Raw genomic sequence first — 22,745 nt, forward strand, 5'->3', positions numbered from 1 at the left:
TCCCACCAGCCAGTCAGAGCAAGTATGCAAATTAACCCCAAATAAGATGTCTACAGCCACAGAGATTTACTGGACTGTAGTTTCTTCTGTAAATACGCCTTGGAATTCACTTCCTGCAAATTCACCTCCTACCACTACACCAAATCTAGCAAAGCATAGATATCCATATTGTTGAGTCATGAGGTCATAAAAAGAATGAACTGCAAAGTAAACTCAATGACATAAAGTCCTGTTTAATCTGACAATGCATCTTTATAATTCTTACTTACCAATCATCACCATTCGACAAATCAAAATTCTAGTAAAGGTCTACTTAAGCTTTCACCTTACCTCATCCTTTATATCCTCCTGTTGTTGGGCTGAAAAGATCTCCATTGCTGCTATGAGTCTCATCATTAATTCATCCACTGTTGTGTTACCTAGCAACACATTGAAATTGTCATATTTAATTATTATAAAACGGGAAGTCATTCTAGAATCATAATAAGTATAATCTAAAAAATGTACAAACTAATATGCTCTTATCTAGTAAAAACTGGTTTTGTAGTCACAGTTATAACCTTAGTTTCACCACTATGATCCTGTACTTAGAAATTATCTAGCATATGGTAAGAGTTTAACAAATATTTACTTAATAAACAAATAAATGAATGAGTGATTGACTGTAGCTCTTTAAGGATCAATATTCTTATCTGCAAAATAAAGGTAACACTATCTCTGTAGGGTTCTTAGAAGGAGTAGAGATAATGTAAAGTGCCTAGTACATAGGTACTACACGCATAATCACTGGTAGTTATTATGAACAGACATGATAAATGGCAAAAAGTTTAGGATCAAGTTTAATGCAAATTTTGTTCCTGAGCAAATCCTTGAGTTTTCATTTCTTATTTGTAAACTGTAGTGCATATGACTCAGAGTACAAGGCATGAATATTTTATGAAGGGGACTAGAATCATCAATGGGAAAATACCATTCATAGTGGTAAAACTGACTACATACTGACCATTAATTTTCAGACTTAAGCCACTGCTTATAAACTATGCTTCAACCCTAACTGTAAGGACTCACTGCCAAACTGATCTTATGAGTATTTTATACTTAAGCCCTTAATGATCCAAGATGGGAGAAAAGATACCAGTTAATGCAGTTCAGGGCAAATTTCTTCTTTATAGCTTACTGCAGTGGTTTTCAAACTTTTTTGGCTTCAGAATCTCTTTATACTCTTGAGATCCCTAAAGAATTGTATGTGGGTTACAGTTATAAACATTTACTGTGATAGAAATTAAAACTGAAATATTTAAAACATACTTATCAAATCTTTTAGAAATGACAATAATAAAGTGATTATGTGTTAATGTCACATTTTTATGAAAAATAACTATTCAAATAGAAAAAGTTTAGTGAAAAGAATGGCATTGACTAACATTAAAAAAAAATCTCTTTAATGTGTGGCTTAACAGAGCAAATTGGATTCTCATATCTACTTCTATAGTAAACCAATTATAATATATTGTCTTAGTTGAAATTTATGAAGTAATCTGACCTCACAGAGATATGTAGACTAAAAAGTGAGTATTTTTAAAAATATGTTTTTATTGATTTTAGAGAAAGGGAAAGAGAGAGAGAAAAACATTGATCGGCTGCCTCTATGAGCCCCCTACTGGGGACCAAGCCCAAAACCTGGGCATGTGCCCTGACCAGGAATCGAATCCACAACACTCTGTCCACGGGCCAATGCTCCTGAGCAAATTGGCCAGGGCAACTGAGCAGTTCTTCAACATTATTTATGAAACTGATTGTTTTAGTTATAGAGAAAACATAAAATACTGAAGGTTTTATTTAGTGTGGTGCACCTGAAACATCTTTTTACTTTGTGGCATAGGAGATACTATTTTTATTTTTATTTTTATTTTTATATTTTATTGATTTTGTACAGAGAGAAAGGGAGAGAGATAGAGAGTTAGAAACATCGATGAGAGAGAGTCATCGATTAGCTGCCTCTTGCACACCCCTGGGGGATATGCCCACAACCAAGGAACATGCCCTTGACCGGAATCGAACCCGGGTCCCTTTAGTCCCCAAGCAGACGCTCTATCCATTGAGCCAAACCGGTTTCGGCAGGAGATACTATTTTCAATTTAAGTTTTGCCATGATAAGGTAATATTTTATGCTAATCAATAAAAAATCATTCACTTATTTTTTTTGGTAAAGAATGTAAAGATTAATTTTTTTGGAAAGTTTAAATTCATAGATATCCTAATAATTTCATGCCTCAGAGTTGCATCTTAGACACAAATTCACACTGTAAATAATTCCATTTGCAGTATCAAGTCATTGAGTTTTCTAGATAAGTAAAGATAAGCATTTCTTTCAACTAATCATACATTCAGCAAATCTCTATGTATATATACATATATGAAATGTCATATTTGACAACTGGTTATGACTTAATTGCTAGTTTAGGGAATTAAGCAATACTGAAGATTCAACATGATTATCCTATGTCTCAAGGGCTGTGTAACTTTATTAAGGCATTTCTGTTGGATTTTCATACAGAGTATTTAATTTTTCATAGTACCTATACTTTTTGAAGTTTTTCTTCTTCAAGAAGATCTTTATTTTAAAGCACAAAAATATTCACCAATATAAAAGATGGCTGTCAGCTTTAACAGTAAATATTGTAAGGTTATTATATACAGACAGTGCACTCCCCTTATAACATGTACTTTTTACCTTGTATCACATTTAATACTTCATTAGATGATCGCTTTCCCATAATAATCAGAAAAAGTGGAAACTGGTCTGTTTTTTGAGTCCGAATAGTTTGTGCAACAACACTGCCAAAGTGTCTATTGCACATGGTCAGGAATCTAAAATAAGATAAAATGCAAAGTAAGTTTCATTTCAGAGTTTAATAAATTTAGTAGTATCCCAACATAAAACTTGCTGAATCTGTTATGTTAAAATTAGACAGCTTGTTTGATATCAATATGTAAAGTCTTCCTATATTGAATTTTCCACTACATAATAAATAATACAGAAATGATTATCATTTAGAAAAGCAGGCAACACACCCTAAATGCCTTATGGGGCTGACAGCACAGGATTCTTAGTCTTAAACACTGTAAGCTATACTACCCAAACTATGAGAAAACAAAATGAATTTTAACAGAAAACAATTTCTTAAATAGGACAAATATTTCAAGTTACAAAGTTAAATTGACTACCATTATCCTAATATAAAGCGAATTTAGCAACATTTTCACAAGTTTTTAGAATTAAGAATTGTACTTCAGAACCATGTTTTCTCCAATAGTAGCAGGTCTTTTAGTTTCATACTTAGTATGGGATAAAAATAATAATTCTAAGCTTTTGACCAAAAAAAGCTCAGATATTAGCATACTGAAGTCGAGCATTAGTATTCTTAACACGATCTGGAATAAATGAAAAAACTGATAAAGCTTTTCTCTTCTATTAGAGGACTGTTTGAAATTAGCATTTCTTTCAAGAGAAAAGGGTAGCTTATGATATGTTTTCAGATCTGATGGTAAAAAGTAAATGTCATAATAATAATGAATTATGAAAGACCAAATGCAAATATAGAATGCTTTAATAAGATCCAATTTAATAAAGTCTGTAAAAATAATGGACTTTTAATAACACAGGTCACAAAAGGCAAAACAGTGGAAATTCTGGGGACTAGCCACTGGTACTAGCTTATTAATTCTTAATTATGTTCATGAAAGGAAACTTAAATCGTGTGTTTTCTTATGCCGTATGATAATATTGTAGGTAACAACTACTCTGAAATGTATGTTCTAGCTGATGAGCAAAGTCCTATTGTCACATGCATTAGAAGGTAAATCTATTTGAAAAGACAAACAGCATTAAAATGTCATGTGCTTAGATTCATTTGATATCCAAATTCAAAATAGAATCAAACCTCTTAATTTTTAAAGCTCATATATTTCTTGTGTATAGAAATTTATCACCAAAATTTGGGCTGAATCCTTCCCAAAATCTGTGCTGTGACTACATAAAGTAGACTATTTAAGGTCTATTAGAATTGTCGGCAAGAATGTCAATACAAGTTACCACTACTGCAAATAAGTTCATTTGAAGGCAGGTGCAGATACACATTTAGAGCAGCAATAACCAGACTTTAAGCCAATTCAAAATGACAAGGCCTTAAGAAACCCATTGTTACCCAACCAGTGTAGTTCAGTGGTTGAGCATCAACCTATGAACGAGGAGGTCATAGTTCGATTCTCGGTCAGGGCACATGCCCAGGGTTGCAGGCTCAATCCCCCAAAGGGGGCGTGCAGAAGGCAACCAATCAATGATTCTTTCTCCCTCTCCCTTCCTCTCTGAAATAAATAAAAACATATTTTAAAAAACAACAACAAAAAAACCATTGTTTGCCATGAAATTACTAGTATTAGTGCCCTTATGAAAATTCAGATCTTCATATTCTACAACTATTATGGGATAAAAGGCACTCAAGCAGCCTAATAAGCCTCTATCCCAAATTTCACACCCATATAGCTTAAGTTTCTCAATGATGTGTAGTTTAGGAGACTAGAAAGTTAAGATCTTATTTTTCTTTCCATAATATTTGAAGTCAATCTTGATCTGACCATTGGCAAACTCTGAAATTAAAGATGTCAAAAACAGAATGTCATTTCCTACAAAAGGGAGAAAATAAGGTCTTGTTGAAAATAAGGTATTAAACGGATATCATGCAGTAAATGCCCATCACAGAACTAGCCTCACAAATGATACCAAATACTGGCTAAAAAGGAAAGAAGGAAGGAAAGAAGGCTTAGTGGTTTTATGAATTCAATTTTAAGACAATTTTGCCTGAAAACTGTGTAATTGCCAAATTCTCTTTTTGTGAAAATGAGCTAAAATAATTATGAAAATATAGTTATTTTATTGGGTTTAAAATAATATGTAACACAAATTCCAAAGCTATACAAAACATACTTGAGAGAGGTGCAGACTTCAAAGACACAACTGTTCAATTAACCATAAAACAACAACAAAGTGGTCAGTTTTCTACCAGGTATTAGTAGATCATTCTAATTTTGGAGGTAATTGAGAAATACAGGGATCATACAGCCAATTGATATTTTTTAGTGGTCTTAACTAGCATTTTGTTCTAATAAAAAGGAGACTGTTAAAATTAATGCAATTAATCTTCCTAAGATAATACTAATCATGTGTACTTTGAAATTTTCAAATTGTAATCATTGACAGCCTGTAGGGGCAATGGACAACCACAAATTATAAAATTCTTACTTGTCAATTCCTTCCACTACAATTTACAAGTACTTCACAACACAGATATCAAATCTTTCTCATGGCTGGGAGGCTCTGCTTGTTGTAAAGATCATTCACGGCACAAAGTCAGCATTTACAGCACATTACCAGGAGCACAAACACAGACTCAGAAAATACAAGTTGTTTTAAGAGAAAATAATGTGGTTCTTCTCCTTTAGAAGAGTTAAGTATACCAGTGCATTTAGTGGCAATACCAAAGCTGTCTACCTAACTAACTGCATATGGCATTCATCAGGGTGAGATGCCATGAAGGGATAAATGTGTCTATAGTAATTGGACTCCTGCAATGTCAAACTCAAAGGGGGAGAAAAAGCAACTGTTCTGTGGCAAGGAAAAATGGCTTCTTTTTTTTTTTTTTTAGTTATAAGATATTTTAATAAATCAAAGCAACCTATTTATCACAGACCTATTTAGGGAAAAACAAGTTGATTAATCAACCCCTCAAACAAAAAGCTAAAGTGACAAATATGTAAAGAAAAGAACAAATACCCTCAACAGGGGGTAAAATGAGGGAGAGAAAAAGGAAGTAGAAGGAAAGGGGTTAAAAAAAATGAATTAAAGAAAACAGTTAATCACAAATCAGGTGCTTGGTGCCTTATGCAAACTAACCCACCATCTTTGTTGGGTTAATTTGCATACTCACTCCTGATCGGCTGGTGGGCATCATGAAAGAATGGTCAATTTGCATCTTTCTCTTTTATTAGTGTAAATCCTCACCCAAGGATATTTTTCCATTGATTTTTAGAGAGTGGAAGAGAGAGGGAAAGACAGAGAGAAATATTGAGGTAAGAGAAACACATCAACTGGTTGCTTCCTGTACAAGGCCCAACCAGGGCTCAGACCGGGAAGAAACCTGCAACAAGGTACATGCCCTTGACTGGAATTGAACACAGGACCCTTTGGTTTTCAGCTGACAATCTATCCAAACCAGCCAGGGCGAACCTGCATTTTTATTGGCTAATAATATTCCATTAAATACACACATATATACACACACACACAGCCATATTTATAACTTTTCACATAGAATAAGATTTTTTAGGTTTTTTTTTGTTTTGTTTTTTTTTCATTAGAAAGAATACTGGAGTAAACATTCTTAATTATATCCTCAGGGGAAAAAAGTCTGTGAAGTATAATAGAATTATAAGGTAAAAAGGTAGAATCACTTAATGGCTACAGATACATGTTATTAAATTCTAAAAGTATGGCATAATGTCTCTCCATGCAAATGCAAACAGTGTATAAATGTTAGAGAACACAGCAAAACTAAAGACAATTTTAAGAAAACACAGAATAAGAAATTGGGTAGATTTAATTTCAAAAGCATCTCCTAACTGTTTGAGACTTAAGACTTTCCAGTAACAGTAAACTGCTAAATTGTTTCAATATATTAGTGGATAGAGTTTGTTTGTTTTTAATAGATAACCCACAATTCAGTTTTATTTAGAGCAAAAAATACTTTTGATCATACTGGAAGAAACTCAGCCATAGTTTGGAATCTGTACCCAAAATTACACATGCAATAACAATATTCTGCTAATACAGTTGATTTGCTTCTGCATTTGTCTACTATTTGCTTAATAGTAACAATTATAAACAGCAGTACAACTAGTATTTGGAACAATCCTTACAGTGTTACAGTATCAGGCACAACTTTTTTCATCTCTTTACACCACTGCTTCTCTTTGCATACCTGGCCTTCTTTTTCAGTAAAGTCATTTTTTATATTGAAGGTCCTGCAAATCTCTTCAGGGGTTTTTCCCTTGATCAGACTGGCAATAATCTTACATGTAACATCAAGCAAACCTTTGATGTCTAAATAATTTACAGCCAGAATAAGTTTAAAAAGTGTTCCTTGGACAAATTTGAAGAATTCTTGGTCCCAAACAAGGATATCATCTGTTCTCTTTTCTTTGTTCTCATCATCCTCAGGAGGAGGTGGGTCATCCCTGTGGTGGGCACACTACTGAATGACCTTTTTAAATATTGCTATATTAACATTTGGTAGAGGAACTGTGTCATCATCACCTTCATCATTCATTCCCAAATCTTCTAATATAGTCTTGATAGTCACAGATTATTAGGCAATTTCAGCAACAACTTCAAATATCTCTCCATCAGAACTCTGCAACTTAATTGAAGGCACAGCAACAGAACAGCTCAGCATCAATCTTTATATGAACGGCGCAGGCCAGTGGACAGTTTTAAAAAACAAAGTATTGTAACTTCTGCCCTGGTCAGGTAGCTCAGTTGATCAGAGCATCCTCTTCATATGCCAGGTTGAGGGTTTCATCCCCAGTTAGGGCACATACAGGAATCAACCAATGAATGCATAAAAAAGTGGAACAAACCGATGTCTCTCTTTAAAATATCTCTGTCTAAAACCAACCAACAAACAAAAAACTAGCCTGGTGGGGTGGCTCAGTGGGTCAGTGTGTCATCCCATATACCAAAAAGTAATGGGTTGGATTCCTGGTCAGGCACATACCTGGGCGTGGGTTTGATCCCAGTCAGGGTGTGTAGAGGAGGCAATTGGTCAATGTCTCTTTCATCTCTATCTCTCTCTCTCTTCCTCTCCTCCCCCCACTTCTGCTCTGTCTAAAAATCAATAAACATACCCTTGGGTGAGAATTAAAAACCAACACAAGAACTAAATAACTTTAATCTAGCTCCTTATAGCCGTCTATAAATCATTCAAGTGGAAAGGCTTTGAGGCACTGACAGTTTAATGACAGGACTATATCTAATCTATAGGGACTAATTTATACTAACTTTTGGAGAAACAATAATCTATAATAATAAACGCATGCCTATTAGACCGGACGAAGCCAGGGCTTCGAGGGAAGCCTGGGTCCTGGGTGCCTGCCAGCAGCAGGGGGAAGGAAGGCCTACTCTTGCACAAATTCCGTGCATCCGGCCTCTAGTAATAGATAATTGGCTGTCTTAAACATTTAATTGAAACAGCTCATATAAATCATTGTTGGGAGAAATAAGAGAAAACATCTAATCCAATCTCTTATCAAATACAGAAATTCCTTCTTTAGAAATGGAAGAAGATTCGTTTTTCCTGGGCTGAATAAAAAAGCAAATTTAGCTCAGTTTGTGTGGTTCATTGTTTGAACATCGACATATGAAGTAGTAGGTCATGGTTTGATTCCCATCAGGGCACATGCCTGGGGTTGCAAACTTGATCCCAGCAGGGATCATGCAGGAGGCAGCCCATCAATGATTTTCTCTCATCATTGATGTTTCTATCTCTCTCTGTCTCTCTGAAATAATTTTTTTTAAAAAGCAAATTTTTACTAAATGCCAGATATTTCTTCTGTGTTCTTTAACCAAACATCAATATTTATAAAAACACACTAAATATATGACAAGACATGGCCTCTTTTTTTTTTTTAATTAAAAATATATTTTATTGATTTTTTTACAGAGAGGAAGGGATAGAGAGATAGAAACATTGATGAGAGAGAAAAATCTATCAGCTACCTCCTGCATACCCCCTACTGGGGATGTGCCCACAACCAAGCTACATGCCCTTGACTGGAATCGAACCCGGGACCTTCCAGTCTACAAGCTGACGCTCTATCCACTAAGCCAAACCAGTCGGGGTTTCTGTTCTTAATATACTAAGGACTTTTTAGGTTTGATAAGTCAAGGACTCCAAAAAGGAAACATATATGGTATATAACTTGTGCCTAGGTGTAGAGGTTCAGAATAAGTGTTGGGGGGAATCAGAGAAGGGAATGGGTGTGTAGAAGTCAGGGAGAACTTTGTGTTCCGAGATGGTGCTCCTGGGCAGCTCTCAGGAGGAGATGAATCATCACTGCTTCCTAGCACCTAGTGAGTAACATATATTTGTTGCATCAATGGGCCAAGTCACGCTTCAGCAACCTTTATCTTCACAATGACAATGTTACCGTACTACTTTCCTTTTCCTCTCCCAACTACTTCTGAATAAGTTTAATAAGACAGTTGGCATGAATCATCATGATCTCCAAGGCTTCTATTACTGTGCTTCCACCTCCATAGGTCATGTGGACACACAAAGCAAACATGTACCGATCCACAAGTTCATGATTCTAAGCTTCCTTCTTGAGTTTCAGCATACTGCAATTTTTACATAATTTCATTCTGTCACCATCCAGTGACTGAAAATGTGAGTTAAAGAGGTTCAAAATATTCAAATCCTTTAAAATAAAAGCCTAATAGGCGAAGTGTCTGGTCGTCCAGTTGGCCGTTCAGCCAATCAAAGTGTAATATCCTAATGATATGCTAAGGCCACTCAAATGCTCATTATGATGTGCACTGACCACCAGGGGGCAGACAGCCGACTGGTTGACCAGCTGCTATGATGTGCACCGACCACCAGGGGGCAGGTGCTCCAACCGGTAAGTTAGCTTGCTGCTGGGGTCCAGCCAATCAGGAATGAGTGAGATGGGCCAGACATACTCTGGAGCCCTCCCATGGTCTCTTCCCGACTGGCCAACCTCTCATGTCCCTCTCCAATCCTGATTGTGCACCAGTGGAGTCCCTTGGCCTGGCCTGCGCCTTCTCGCAATCTGGGACCCCTTGGGGGATGTCTGAGAGCCAGGTTTGGCTCGACAGTAGAACAACCGGTCGCTATGATGTGCACTGACCACCAGGGGACAGATGCTTAACGCAGGAGCTGTCCCCTAGTGGTCAGTGCGTTCCTAAAGGGGGAATGCCACTCAGTCAGAAGCCGGGCTCACAGCTGGCGAGCACAGCAGTAGGGGCGAGAGGCTCTCCAGCCTCCGCAGAAGCACTAAGGATGTCTGACTGATGGCTTAGGCCCGCTCCCCGAGGGCTCCCGGACTGTGAGATGGCACAAGCTAGGCTGAGGGACAGCCCCCCTCCCAGAGTGCACGAATTTTGTGTACCGGGCCTCTAGTGTTAACATATTAGAGAAAGTAGTCTACAGGCTGACGTTCTATCCATTGAGCCAAACCAGTTTTGGCGAAGAGGAAACATTTAAATGGAGACTTGAAGAACAGAATATTAAGGTCATTTTTGTCTGATGACATCCATTTTCTCAAACAACTAGTGAGGACAGCTGGGAAGGGGAATAAAGAGGGACATGAGATATTTCTTTCATTAATGAGAGGTGATATGAAATAAAATCTCTCCATTATTGTGTATTCATTTAAAGTTTGTGTTAATTTTTTAAAAACCAGTCAGTGCAATTTTCTCCACCAAGTTCAACTGCACGTGCATAGGCACACGGAAGGTGAATAATTTGGTTTAACACAGTGAGTATAACAGAGGGAGACAGCAATGAGGAAATTTAAAGTATACAAGGAAGTGATAATGGTGATCCTCGAAATCTAAATAGGATGAGAAATGAAGATTGGAGACATGAATTAAGTTAAGTAGTATGGTTTAATAGATTATATGGCATTATGAGATCAAAAACTTTAGAACTGCTGATACTTGAGTAGGTATATACAATAGGAAGTGTTGGTCAGAGCCAGATGTTTGAAATCAAAATATATATGGTGATTTATTTTCTATTGATAACCACATTAATTGTGGTAAATGAAAGAAAAATAAACATTTTCTGGAGTTGGACATATCTTGGAACTAAGAGGATTATCGAGAATGATAAGAGATAAGGAATTAAGGTATAATTTATGAGTGATAAAACTTGGGAGAGTTAATAGAATCCGAATTTCAAAAGGTCATGCTAATCAATTATATTAGTAGAAAAAAGAGATCTAGTTTAATAACAATTCATACCCAGCTCATTCTGGGCAGCCCCAAACCTGAAAAACTGGTAAAGGGTTTTAACTGACCCCCAGTTCAATATGAGCCAATTATAAAATTCAGAATAGAAATGAGCACAGCACCAGAAGACGATCCTCTGGAGTACTATGCTGGATTGTGGGCACCTTTAGAATGGGCTGAGCCAAGAACACCCTGCCATGTGGGCAACAACAAAAAGAATAAACATACTTGGTAAGAAAAGGCAAGAAAATTAGGGCAAACAAAATAGCTGTAGTTAAACTGATAATGCAGAAGAGAAGTTAGGCTTATTCCAGGTAATTCCAAGGCCAAAACTAGAACCAAAGGAGAAGGTTGCAGAAGCTCTCTATAGGAAGAACTATAGCAAAAACATTTTTAGCTTTTACAGCAGATAAAAAACATATTATCTTTTGAAGCTTTCATTTTTGCTCTCCCTAGCAATATTCAGGTAGAGATTGTAGTAACAAGAGATATTGCAGGTTCGATTCCAGACCATTTCAATAAAGTAAATATTGTGCTGAAACTGGTTTGGCTCAGTGGTAGAGCGTCGGTTTGTGGACTGAAAGGTCCCAGGTCCGATTCCGGTCAAGGGCATGTACATTGGTTGCGGGCACATCCCCGGTAGGGGGTGTGCAAGAGGCAGCTGGTCGATGTTTCTCTCTCATTGATGTTTCCAGCTATCTCTCTCTTCCTCTCTGTAAAAAAATCAATAAAACATTTTTTAAAAAATAAAGAAAATATTGTAATAAAGCAAGTTGTGGTCTTTTTGCTGGTGAAGGGCCTGGCCTTCAGTTTGTAAAAAGGCAAATCTATGCCATGTAATAAAGCAAGGAGAAATAAAACAAGGTATGCCTGCCGTATAGGGAAAAATGCGTGCATGGTTACAAATTGGACACTAAGAATGATTCTAATTGCTAACTCAAACATTTGGTGAATCTCAGGTTTATTTGTTACCTGAGCAAAAAGTCCATGCCTTATACTTTTCTTATCCCCTCTTCCCCCCCTCCCCCCCACACACAGAGCTTTGCAGTTATTCAGTATATTACTGTTGTTGAATAATCCAGCCTGGAAAGGTCATGGGAAATAAAACATTATGTAGCCAAAAAGCGTAGGTAGACTGGAGTTTACATCTGGTACAGCCGTTGCATGAACTTGGGTAAGTTACAGAACCTCTCTGAGCCAAAAATAGTTTCTTCATATGTGAAACTGTACCTTTGCAACTTACTTTTCAGAATTACGGTTAAATGAGGTAATGTATAGAGTGAGGATTAAATGAGTTCATACATATAGTGTATGGCACATAGAAGGTGCTTAATTAATGGTTCATTTGTTACTATGTGTTTGGTTTTTATTTATTTATTTTTATTTTTTAAAATATATTTTATTAATTTTTTACAGAGAGAAAGAGAGAGATAGAAAGTTAGAAACATCAATGAGAGAGAATCATTGATCAGCTGCCTCTTGCACACCCCCTACTGGGGATGTACCCACAACCCATGTACATGCCCTTGACTGGAATCGAACCTGGGACCTTTCAGTCCACAGGCCGACGCTCTATCCACTGAGCCAAACCGGTTTTGGCTGTGTTTGATTTTTAAAAAAGCTTTTAGCTAATGATTTCCTCAGAGGAATTCCTGTCATAAGTGGCATGAGCTTGAAATACAGTTCTAAGGGTAAAGAAGCTGCCATTATTGGTGAAAGTGGCAGAAAATGATTCCTTAGCTACACCCCATTAAGGCCACTCTGACCAAATCATTACAAACTGGTATCAATGAAGTACTAAGAAAGATCTAGTTCATGATAAAAATAAGATTTGATAAAAATTTACAATCCTGTTCTTTTGAACTATCTTGTCAACAGTATCACCTTTGTACTGTTCTTGTCTAACAATAGTTTCCACAAAGACTGAAAACACATCAACTATTGTATTTGAGTTAAATGCATATTTCCTGAATAGCAGTAATTAATGTTGAGAAAAAAATATCTACTTTTATACAAATGATTGATTCTAACACAATGCATATACCATCGGGCAGTTATGGGTATAGTAATAGGTAGTAGTAGTGTGGGAAGTATCTAAATCAGAATAAAAAAGGCTTATAAACTGGTCGTTTAAAGTTACTTCAAAGAATATTTTTAAAAGAACGACCTTCTACTTTAAAAAGAGTAAAGAATGTATCATAAACAGTTTGGCCATCATCTGTATATAGACTGACTTGTTCTCAATCATGAGGCCATCACCTTTTATCATTTCCCTCTTTCCTTTCCTTTCAGTCCTATTAGGAAACTATTCATAAGTGTACCCTTGGACAATGCTGAGCAGTAATTATGACTTGCTGACAAAGAGATATGAACAATTACTGAGCCCATTTGAAATCCTACACTAATAAAGTCATCAGATCCTGCCCTTGTCATGATCCTTCTGAAAGCTTCTGAAGTTACACGAACACACAGCATTGTTTGCAGGGACAATTGCTGCTGGCAGAACGCAAACCTTGAGTTAAACCATGCTGCAAATTGATCTTGACATTCTGTTAAGACTGCCACTAAAAATCAAAAGCAGAGGAGAAAAGGAGAAAATGAGTGGGTAGGATGTAATCATGGAACAGGAGGGGTTCCTCCTCACCTTCTCTCCTCCCTCTTCACAAAACAAACCAGGGAGAAAATGACACACTCTCCTGGTGTTTTGGAATCTTTATTTTAAAGCATTAATTAAGCCCCTGACCTGGGATGTTTAGGATGGCAATACATTTCCTTTAAAAGTACTGGAAGAAGGGAAGGAGTCTGGGAAAAATCATATAGAAGCCCGGCACTGAAGGCTCTGTGGAAGTCTTAGTTCCCTGACCACAACATGTTTATCTGCTTTCTCAGCTACTTCTGTAGAACCCACATCTGCTCCTAGGGTAGCAGCTGTAAACTAACACTCCTGGGTCTCCCATGCAGACCCCACACCTGGGCTATGTTTTTTAGATCAAATGGGAGTGTAGGGTTAGAGTAACATGGCCAGCTAGGCTTCAACCGGGCATGAACCGCTGACTAGTTTAGAATTAAGGGTAAGCCACTGTGAATATGGCTAATTACTGAGATGGTAAGTGCAGCTGAAGATAGCTGCTAATAATGAGAACTTTAAGTAAATTAACTCTTGCCAGAGATTAAGTAATGCAGAAAACTATCATTGAATATTAAGGCTAACAAGTACCTGTCAGCACAGCAGCAGAAGTTTACAGTTACCTGAAATACTGCACCCAAAGGCATTAAGTTAAAAGCTAATATTGACAGGCAATAGAAATCTGTCTGTGAACACTGGTACTGTCTATGCAAAACTTAATACAACGCTATATACATGTTACAAGTAAACTGTGTAACTCAGCATTGTCAGCAATTCCTCAGGAATAGTTTGCAGCTACTCTGAACATTGCTTAGAAATGGTATGCAATGACTGATTTAACACTATTAGCATGTACACTGATGTGCAAAACATTTTCACCTCAGGAACTTATTCACATATAAGCAGCTCATTCTTCAGTACTCAGAGCTGGTTGCTTACCCAGTTGGCACTATCCAATTCAAAGCTTTTTAGAATTAGATAATCTACACAAGTACCTATACTGGATGGACTAATGGAGATATGTGCCTTGTGGGCCCTCCTTGTCAGAACAAGAGATACCTATTAACTCATTTATTACTGGAAGCTTACTGTACCACAATGTCATGTGACTTTTTCTGACGAAGCAACTTGGTGAGTCTGGGGAAGAAGCTCTGGAACCACTGGAGTAACTCATCCAGGGTGGATATCTAGGCTCTTTCTAGATGGCCCATGGGTACTGAGAACTCATGAGCAATATTCTTGGATGCTGTAGGCCTAGCAGAAGACATGGTACCCAGTGTGCACATTTTAGTTCATTCTGCAAGAAGAATAGTTTTTGCTTTATTAGTCCTATTAAGGACTCTGAGGGAAGATCACACGAGAGGGATACAGCAGCATTTCTAAAGCTTTTTCCATTACCCACGCTGGCATCTCCTATTTTTTAATAAGCCTATTAGACTGTGTGTGTGTGTGTGTGTGTGTGTGTGTGTGTGTGTGTGTTTAAATCACTATAACACTTACTTTTAAAAAGGTACTGACAACCTGGCAGGGAGCTAGTGAACCACCATCCAATGTAATAAGTACCGTATTTTTCGGACCATAAGACGCTCCGGACCATAAGACGCACCAGTTTTTAGAGAAGGGAAATGAAGAAAAAAAGATTCTGAAACAAATAGTGTCCTAAAATATTTTATGTGCATTAAAACCCAACATCACAGTCATAAACACATGTAATCAACCCTGTAAAGTAAACAGCAGCATTTAGAACCATTTTAGAGCCGGGCAAGCACACAGAGACCACACAGAGCCGGGCAAATAAAAAAACTTTTTTTTTAAAAGTATATGTGTAGGCTATATTTGGACCATAAGATGCAGGGACTTTCCCCCCCCACTTCTGGGGGGAAAAAAGTGCGTCTTATGGTCCGAAAAATACGGTACCATTGATACAATTAGTATAGGGATATATGGGAACATATAGAATGTGCATTTTAACCCAAAATGAGTCAAGAGAAGGAATAGAGAGAGACGAAGCTTCCTAGAGGTGATATCAGTCCTGAATTTTAAGAAATTACTATTTTATAGCTCAAGAACTTATTCACTATAAATATAGTGTGCTACAAGTACTTTTATTGCATTAGTTAAATCCATGATGGTGTCTACATGCTAGAATCCAAAAGAGTATCTGATCTCTGCTCCATTATTTGCCTGTAAGCATATGCCACAACTGGATCAATCATTAAGAAAACAACTTCTTGAGATCTGTCCATCCCAGTTGGGTGAACCTAATCCTCAATTTGGTTCAAACCATAATAGGAATGATATTAGCTGGCCATATCCTTCTACTTTTTCCTCTCTTTCACAGTCATGTTTGTAAACCATTGACTCTTCATTTCAGACACCTAATGGTGAAGTTTAAAATAGTACCAATATCCTCTTGGTAAGAATAACAAATATCTGCAACTTAATAAACTAGGAATGTTGCTAATATAAAAATCTCTGAACAGAAAAAATAAAATTCTAATGTCATCTTTTTGTGTGTATTCTCTTTCAAGTCCTGGCCCCCTTAGATAGAATAACTCATTAGGACGTTTGTTTATACTCTCAAAACACCTTGTACATACTTCATTCTATCTAATAAAAGGTAGTATGCAAATTAACCATCACTCTGTCACAAATATGGCATTGCCCACAGCCACAATGTCATGTGACTTTTTCTGATGAAGCAACTTGGTGAGTCTAGGAAAGAAACTCTGGAACCACTGGATTAATTCATCCAGGGTTAATATGGAATCGCCCATAGCCACAAGATGGTGGCGCCCAATCCCCTCAGACCCGCAAGTCCCCCAGTCCTTGGGGGCGGCCACTGAGAGTGAGCAGTGTGAGCAACCTGGCGGAATGCTTGCTTTGTTGAAGCAAACGTCCTGCCTCAGCCATGGAGAGCCTCTGGACAGTGGGCTTGGAGTAGCCAGGCACCACAGAGCGTAGAGAATGTTGGGGAGTGGGTCTAAGCCATCAGGACTCCTGGATTGGAGAGGGCTCCCCTGAGGGCTCCCAGAGTAGAGAGGGTGCAGGTCGGGCTGAGGGACCCACCCCCCGTGCATAAATTCTGTGTACAGGGCCTCTAGTATTACATATTAGCTCTAGGTCTGTCTTGTCTGCTAGACTATGAGTGTTTGAACATTAGCACTATATCTTTTCAATTTTTCATCTTCACTGTAAAGCAGCACCCCTGGTTCATATTACATTAAATGTTTATTCAATGAATAAACATAAAGGAAATATATCTTTCTTGAAATATATTTTAGCTGCTTCCAGAAGGGATTTGTACAATCTCCTTATTTACTATCTGTTTTTAGCTCTTTCATGTCTTTCATTTATAGGCATAGCTCACTGTTTCTATCAGTGCTATTGTTTAAATGGATATTTAGAAAATTATATTGTATTTTCTAGCACCTCTCAAGACTGACAAAGGCTTTCTGCCTACTTTTTAAGAAACAGTGGCCCTGAAATCTAACTAGACATGACAGCCAACCAGGTTGTTCCGAGTTTTCTAAGAAAGAAACCTCCACGTCAATATACAATACTGAAATTATAAGCAATATTCTCAGGTGGAATTGGATATAATACATTAATTTGTCAAATGCTTATTGAGTTTCTTTCCCCTAAAATTTTGTAGAGTCCCTTGTTTAATGAAACAAATAAAATGAATAAGCCTTCTATACCAGCGGTCGCCAGCCAACCGGTGATCCACGGACCTCTGGTGATCCATGAGGTCCGAAAGGTCGATGACCGCTGTTCTATACAATAATTCAATGAGCATGTACACTGTAATACTCATTACAGCTAAAGTTTGATGTCTTAGTTCATATGTGGAATATTCCAAGATGAATCTAGGAATTATTCTAATCTACTTTATACAGATATAGGTTTGTTAACTTAAGTATTCAACTTATAAAGTTATTAGAATTATTTTGGAGGTGAAAAATCCAAAATCATCAACATCACAGGGATGTATAACAGTGAAATTCTACAGAAATTTGTTTATTTTTTACTCTAGTTTATTAGTGAAATGAGGAAATAGCAACTGACATTCTAGTAACCCTACCAAAGCATTCACTTGGTTCCATATCCTTCACTTATATTCTGCAGACATGAGAGATTCATAGTAAATTGAGGAGGACCAATGTTTCTATAGGCTTAATCAGAGTATTTTGTAAGCAAAAGTAAATTTGCTTGGCAAATCTCTACCCATCTTGGGCATCAATTTCCCCTGGCTATTAAATTAGGGATAGTTCCAGAAAACCACTAAGGAAGCATCCAGGTTAAATAGCTTATGCATTCAGGATTCTCTAAATTTATATGAGTGTTTGAACATGACTAGCCTCAACTAAAATAGCCACGTATGGGACCAGACAAGCCATCCACCAGACATTCATTTCTAAACTTTTACATTTTGTCATAAAACAATCACCCCATAGGTAAAAGGATACCTACAGCAACAAACTTATTTCTGATGCCTGGAAATCTCTTCTATATTTCCACATGTAAATCTGTCCTATTTTAACTCCCTAGTAATAGACAAATAATGGCATAACAACTTTCCATATGTAGCCCACTAATCAATAAATTAATGCAGCAGCCTTCTACTGAATTGAAAGTTTGAAGTCTTGTTACTCAATGGTAATAGCATCAAATGGATGGCGCAATTAATTTTCATGACAAACACCTTTGGATAAATGTGGTGATAAAATCCAAGAGAGACCACAGAGATGAGACTCAATTAGACAATTTTATTTAGATGAATCTATGACAGGTGGTAAGAGACTTGTGGCTAAAGTAAACCCTTTCTGGGGACATTAATATCAGCCTAAATAACTAATTCTCATACAATTTCATATGTCAAAAGGGAATCCACTTTTATTCTCTATTAGGAATATGTCAGTCCAATGAATTTTCATCTTATTTGTGAAATGTATATTTCCCTATTTGCCTTAACAGTAATAATGATGAACTGCATATGAAAAATAGGTACATAACTATATTACTTTGTAGAGAGAAATGTAATAATTTACCTTAAATAGTTTTCAATTTATAATACAGATAGAATTTGATTTTAAATAAGGATGCCAAGTATTTTTAATTCCAGAAATCATTACATTCTTTATTAAATTGAATTCTTAGATATTTCTATTTTCAGTCTTTAATATCACTATTTTGTTTACAGAAAATTAATAACAAGATGCCACATTTTAAAAAATGTAGATTGAAATATCCTATCATACTTCATAGCCCATCCTTCAATTCATTGAGAAATAGCTCTAAAGCCTTAAACAAGGCCTTTATTTTGTGTTTTAAAAAAGTGTCATAAGGAGTTAATAGGACACAGCTGTACTGGCTCTTTCTAATAAGCAGCTTCTGTCGCTTTGGTCACCACAGGTGTCTCTATAACCTGCAAACTCTTATTACTAGTGTATCAAAGTTGTGCTACTTAACAGACTTCTTTAGTAAAACATAACAAAGCAATTACATGGCTGTTGATTGCCAGTCATAAAAAAAAAAACCCTCAAACACTGTTTTTCAAAAGAAACTACACTGCAATTTTTTGTCATTGTAAAATAAAAGGAACTAAGGAATTAAATGGAGGATAGAACAAAATAACAGCAGGTAGCCCGCTGAACTTAGCAACTACAGATGGTTTAGAAATAGTGTTTCCTTCTCCATCAAGTTGTGGATAAAAGGAAAGGAGGAGATTCCTTACTGCCAGTGAATAGGAAAAGATTTAGCCAAGTCTCCAGTCTATGTATTTTGCCTCATGAAAGACCTTCGATGCTGCATTTTTATCTGTTTTTGGCACTGCTTTTCATCACCTTTAACTGAGTGTGCATAATAGCCTGATTTAATTTAAACAAATACAGGTGCTAAGGGTTCTTTATTTATGTATAACACAGGACATTTCCAAGGCAGAACATTTCCAAGTCATCCTATGAAATTTCATAACCATTTGCTTAAAGAAATGAAGTATTAGATGAAGGAATTGCTTCTACATTCTTTTGCTTCACATTTAAAGGAAGATCATTTGTCTTTTTAGAATTAGCTTACATGAGCAAAAATTTAGTATGCCGCAAAATAATATAAAAACAAATCAGATTATTTAATTTCTAATTGTTCTATAATCACTTAAAATAGGTAACTACAATAGACTTGCCTTAAAATGAACTGATTTAATCTTCTTGTTCATAAACCAATAGCCTGTGATTATGATTGTGTTAACACACCCAAAGTAACATCACGGGATGTTGTGGCCACATGTGTAATTAAACACCATGAAATATATTTCAGATGGGAAATGCATGAAGAATTATTCATCACTTACAGTTATGATTAACAAACTAAGTAAATTTACCCTGGAAACTAGAAAAAGGATTTTTTTTCCTATTGAGATTATGGATGTGTGCAAAAGAATATGTGCAATAAAGCGATTACATCAATTAGCATATGCTAGAGTTAAGCTATTACCAATTCCACCGGACTGATCCAGAATGTCTTCTTCACTGGAATTATTAAAAAATAAACTTGCTACTAGGATTATGTTAGACTTGCCTTTCCTTTCTAAACATTATTTAAAAACAGATTCTTCTCTAAATGTTCAACGACATATTACAACATTAGAACATACAATAAACAGAAATGTACTATATCTCTTATTGCAAAAAAGATGAGAAAAATGTGTTTTAGTTTTCTAGTTATTCTTGAGTTTAAGAAATCTTTAAAAGTTAAGAAATTCATAATTGTGATTAATTGCATATTTTAGCTAGAATAAGTGGCTTATAATTAAATATAATGACAGAATTTAATGCTGAGGATGAAAATGTTTATGATGATAAAAACCAAATACAATGATGGCTTTACAAAAAAAAGAATAGAAGCCCAACTATAAGTTGTGAACAATATTACCTTGCTCTATTGGCGTCCTTTGTCAGATCCCAAGCCCAGGTTATATAATTTTGACTCAGATAAGAGACAACAGATTCAGCACATAGCATCTGTGAGCAGAACACGTTGGTTAATACACTTTCATCATGGTGGAGGTAGATAGCAAGAAGCTTTCTCTGAAAAGAAAAGAAAAAACTGATGAGTTAAAATATCTATAATGTAAGATTTTTTAAATTTTAGAAGGGCATCAGATTCAATCAATATAAGCAGCAAAGACTTTACAGACTGCTGTCATAGACTCCTGTTAACATGTGCAAGCCTATCTCAAGCAGAAATTGCAAAAGAATTGCATTTTCTTTAAATAAAATGGATTTACCATTCTTCATATTTAATAATTTATGTGTAAAGACAAATTTTATTTTGGATTCTTCAACTATACAAAGAAAAAAAAACAACAGGGGTATGAGGGCATGAGATGGGAGGGGTAATGGGGGAAGAAGGACACATATGTAACACCTTAATCAATAAAGAAATTTTAAAAAGAGTGAATGTCAAATTCTTTTTATATATTTTTAATGTTTTTAATCTAAACACTGAGTAGTCTCTTCTATCTAAAAGGAAAATGACTAAAATGCAGTTTGCTTTAATTCTACAGGTAATTTTAAAGCGCTTTATGTGTCCCCATATTAAAGTTCTAATTCAAGAGCAGGTAACTTCTAATTGCCACTTGAAAGGATAGAAAAATGTTCACTTCACATGAATTCTTTCTGGTTTATATTTCCGAAAATGCCCAATAATGTAGTTTCTCATAGGGAAAATTATTCTTTCCCTTCTATCTGTTAAAACTTGCTTTCAAGAAATGATATTTGGTCTCTTAAAAGTGTCCCATCATAGTTGGACATTCAGTAAGGTCATTGAAACTAAAAATTAAAATTGAGCAACATAATTTCCAACATAACAGCTTTAACAATAACAAGGACAATTAAAGAGCCTAAATTGCCGTTAACTGACTTCTTGTAGAAAAGCTGACTTTAAAAAATAGTCAATTATTAGGAAATGGAAAGGTAAAATTTTATGGTAAAGACAATCTACAAACATCTGAAATTCTAGCAAAGGAAAATTTCAAGGAAGTTCAGGGTCTTTCCCTTCATATTAGATAAAGATGTGATGATGATAAAGAAAAACTTGTGTGAGATACTAAATCAAAGAACATTTATAGAAAAATACAAGGCTCATGTTGAAAGTTAATGAAGTCTGATCAACTTATCATCTGATGGAATTATCCCAATAAATAAACCAAATTATTATTAAAAAAATCATTAAATTATCTTTTGCAAAGTTAAACTTTATAATAGATGAAGGTAGATTAAAATTCCAAAAAGCATCTACTATGAAGAGGAGGCAGTTATATATCATTACCTATTTTATCCCAGAATAAACCTGCAAAATAGTGTTAACTTCATTAATATATGAGGAAATTTAAAAGCTGACTTGTCCTAAATTCCATAACCAGTAAAGTAAGCAGTATAAAACCCAGATTGACTGACTCCAAACCTACTGTTTTTTTCTTTGATAATAGCAGGGGAATTGCCAACATTTTAGGTAAGGCTTAAAGTGCTTATACAATATAAGAGGCCAGACTGGTCCCGGCTCAGACAGCCGTGGTTCTGGAGCCTCAGACAGCATGTGAGGAGAATAAGGGAAGGATTCCTAAGTAGCTCAGCTACTCCAACAACAGATGCTTCCATGTTTCATGTCATTTATTCATTCATTCAACAAGCATTTGTTGAAATACTTTGTGTTAGGCCCAGCAGGAAGCAGTGGTGATAAAACGGTGAGTAAAAAAGATTCGGGGTTCATCTATGTTGAGTTTGCAGAAAACAGTGGAGGCTTCTAGGAAGATTGTAATCATATACATTGTTGAAGAGATACTTATCTGATAAATTCCTACTCATCTTTTAAGGCTCAAAGCAAATTCCTCTGTGAAACCTCCCAATCCCCTCAGCAGAGTTATGAGCTTCTTCTTCAGGACCTCTATCTCCTCCCATTAGTATTCTGATTGTTTACCAGTATCCCCTCTAGACAAAGTCTCTCCAGTGTAAGGACTGGGTCTCTTTC

General features: G+C 36.1%; 1 protein-coding gene and 1 pseudogene across 9 annotated transcripts in view; both read right to left on the minus strand.

Annotated features, from left to right (window-relative positions):
- The window catches only part of FAF1 (Fas associated factor 1), a 294,589-nt gene that overhangs the window by 57,562 nt on the left and 214,282 nt on the right, over positions 1-22,745 (minus strand). For all 9 annotated transcript variants that reach the window (XM_036447942.2, XM_036447943.2, XM_036447941.2 and 6 more), the window contains 3 exons: positions 20,649-20,803; positions 2,735-2,871; positions 331-419 (listed from right to left, as the gene is read on the minus strand). In XM_036447942.2, coding sequence (XP_036303835.1) covers positions 331-419; positions 2,735-2,871; positions 20,649-20,803 — 381 coding nt within the window. The remainder of the gene's footprint in view (positions 1-330; positions 420-2,734; positions 2,872-20,648; positions 20,804-22,745) is intronic.
- On the minus strand, positions 6,972-7,616 carry LOC118724821 (annotated as a pseudogene).

This window comes from Pipistrellus kuhlii, unplaced genomic scaffold (assembly GCF_014108245.1).
Source record: "Pipistrellus kuhlii isolate mPipKuh1 unplaced genomic scaffold, mPipKuh1.p scaffold_m20_p_2, whole genome shotgun sequence".
Lineage (NCBI taxonomy): Eukaryota > Metazoa > Chordata > Mammalia > Chiroptera > Vespertilionidae > Pipistrellus > Pipistrellus kuhlii.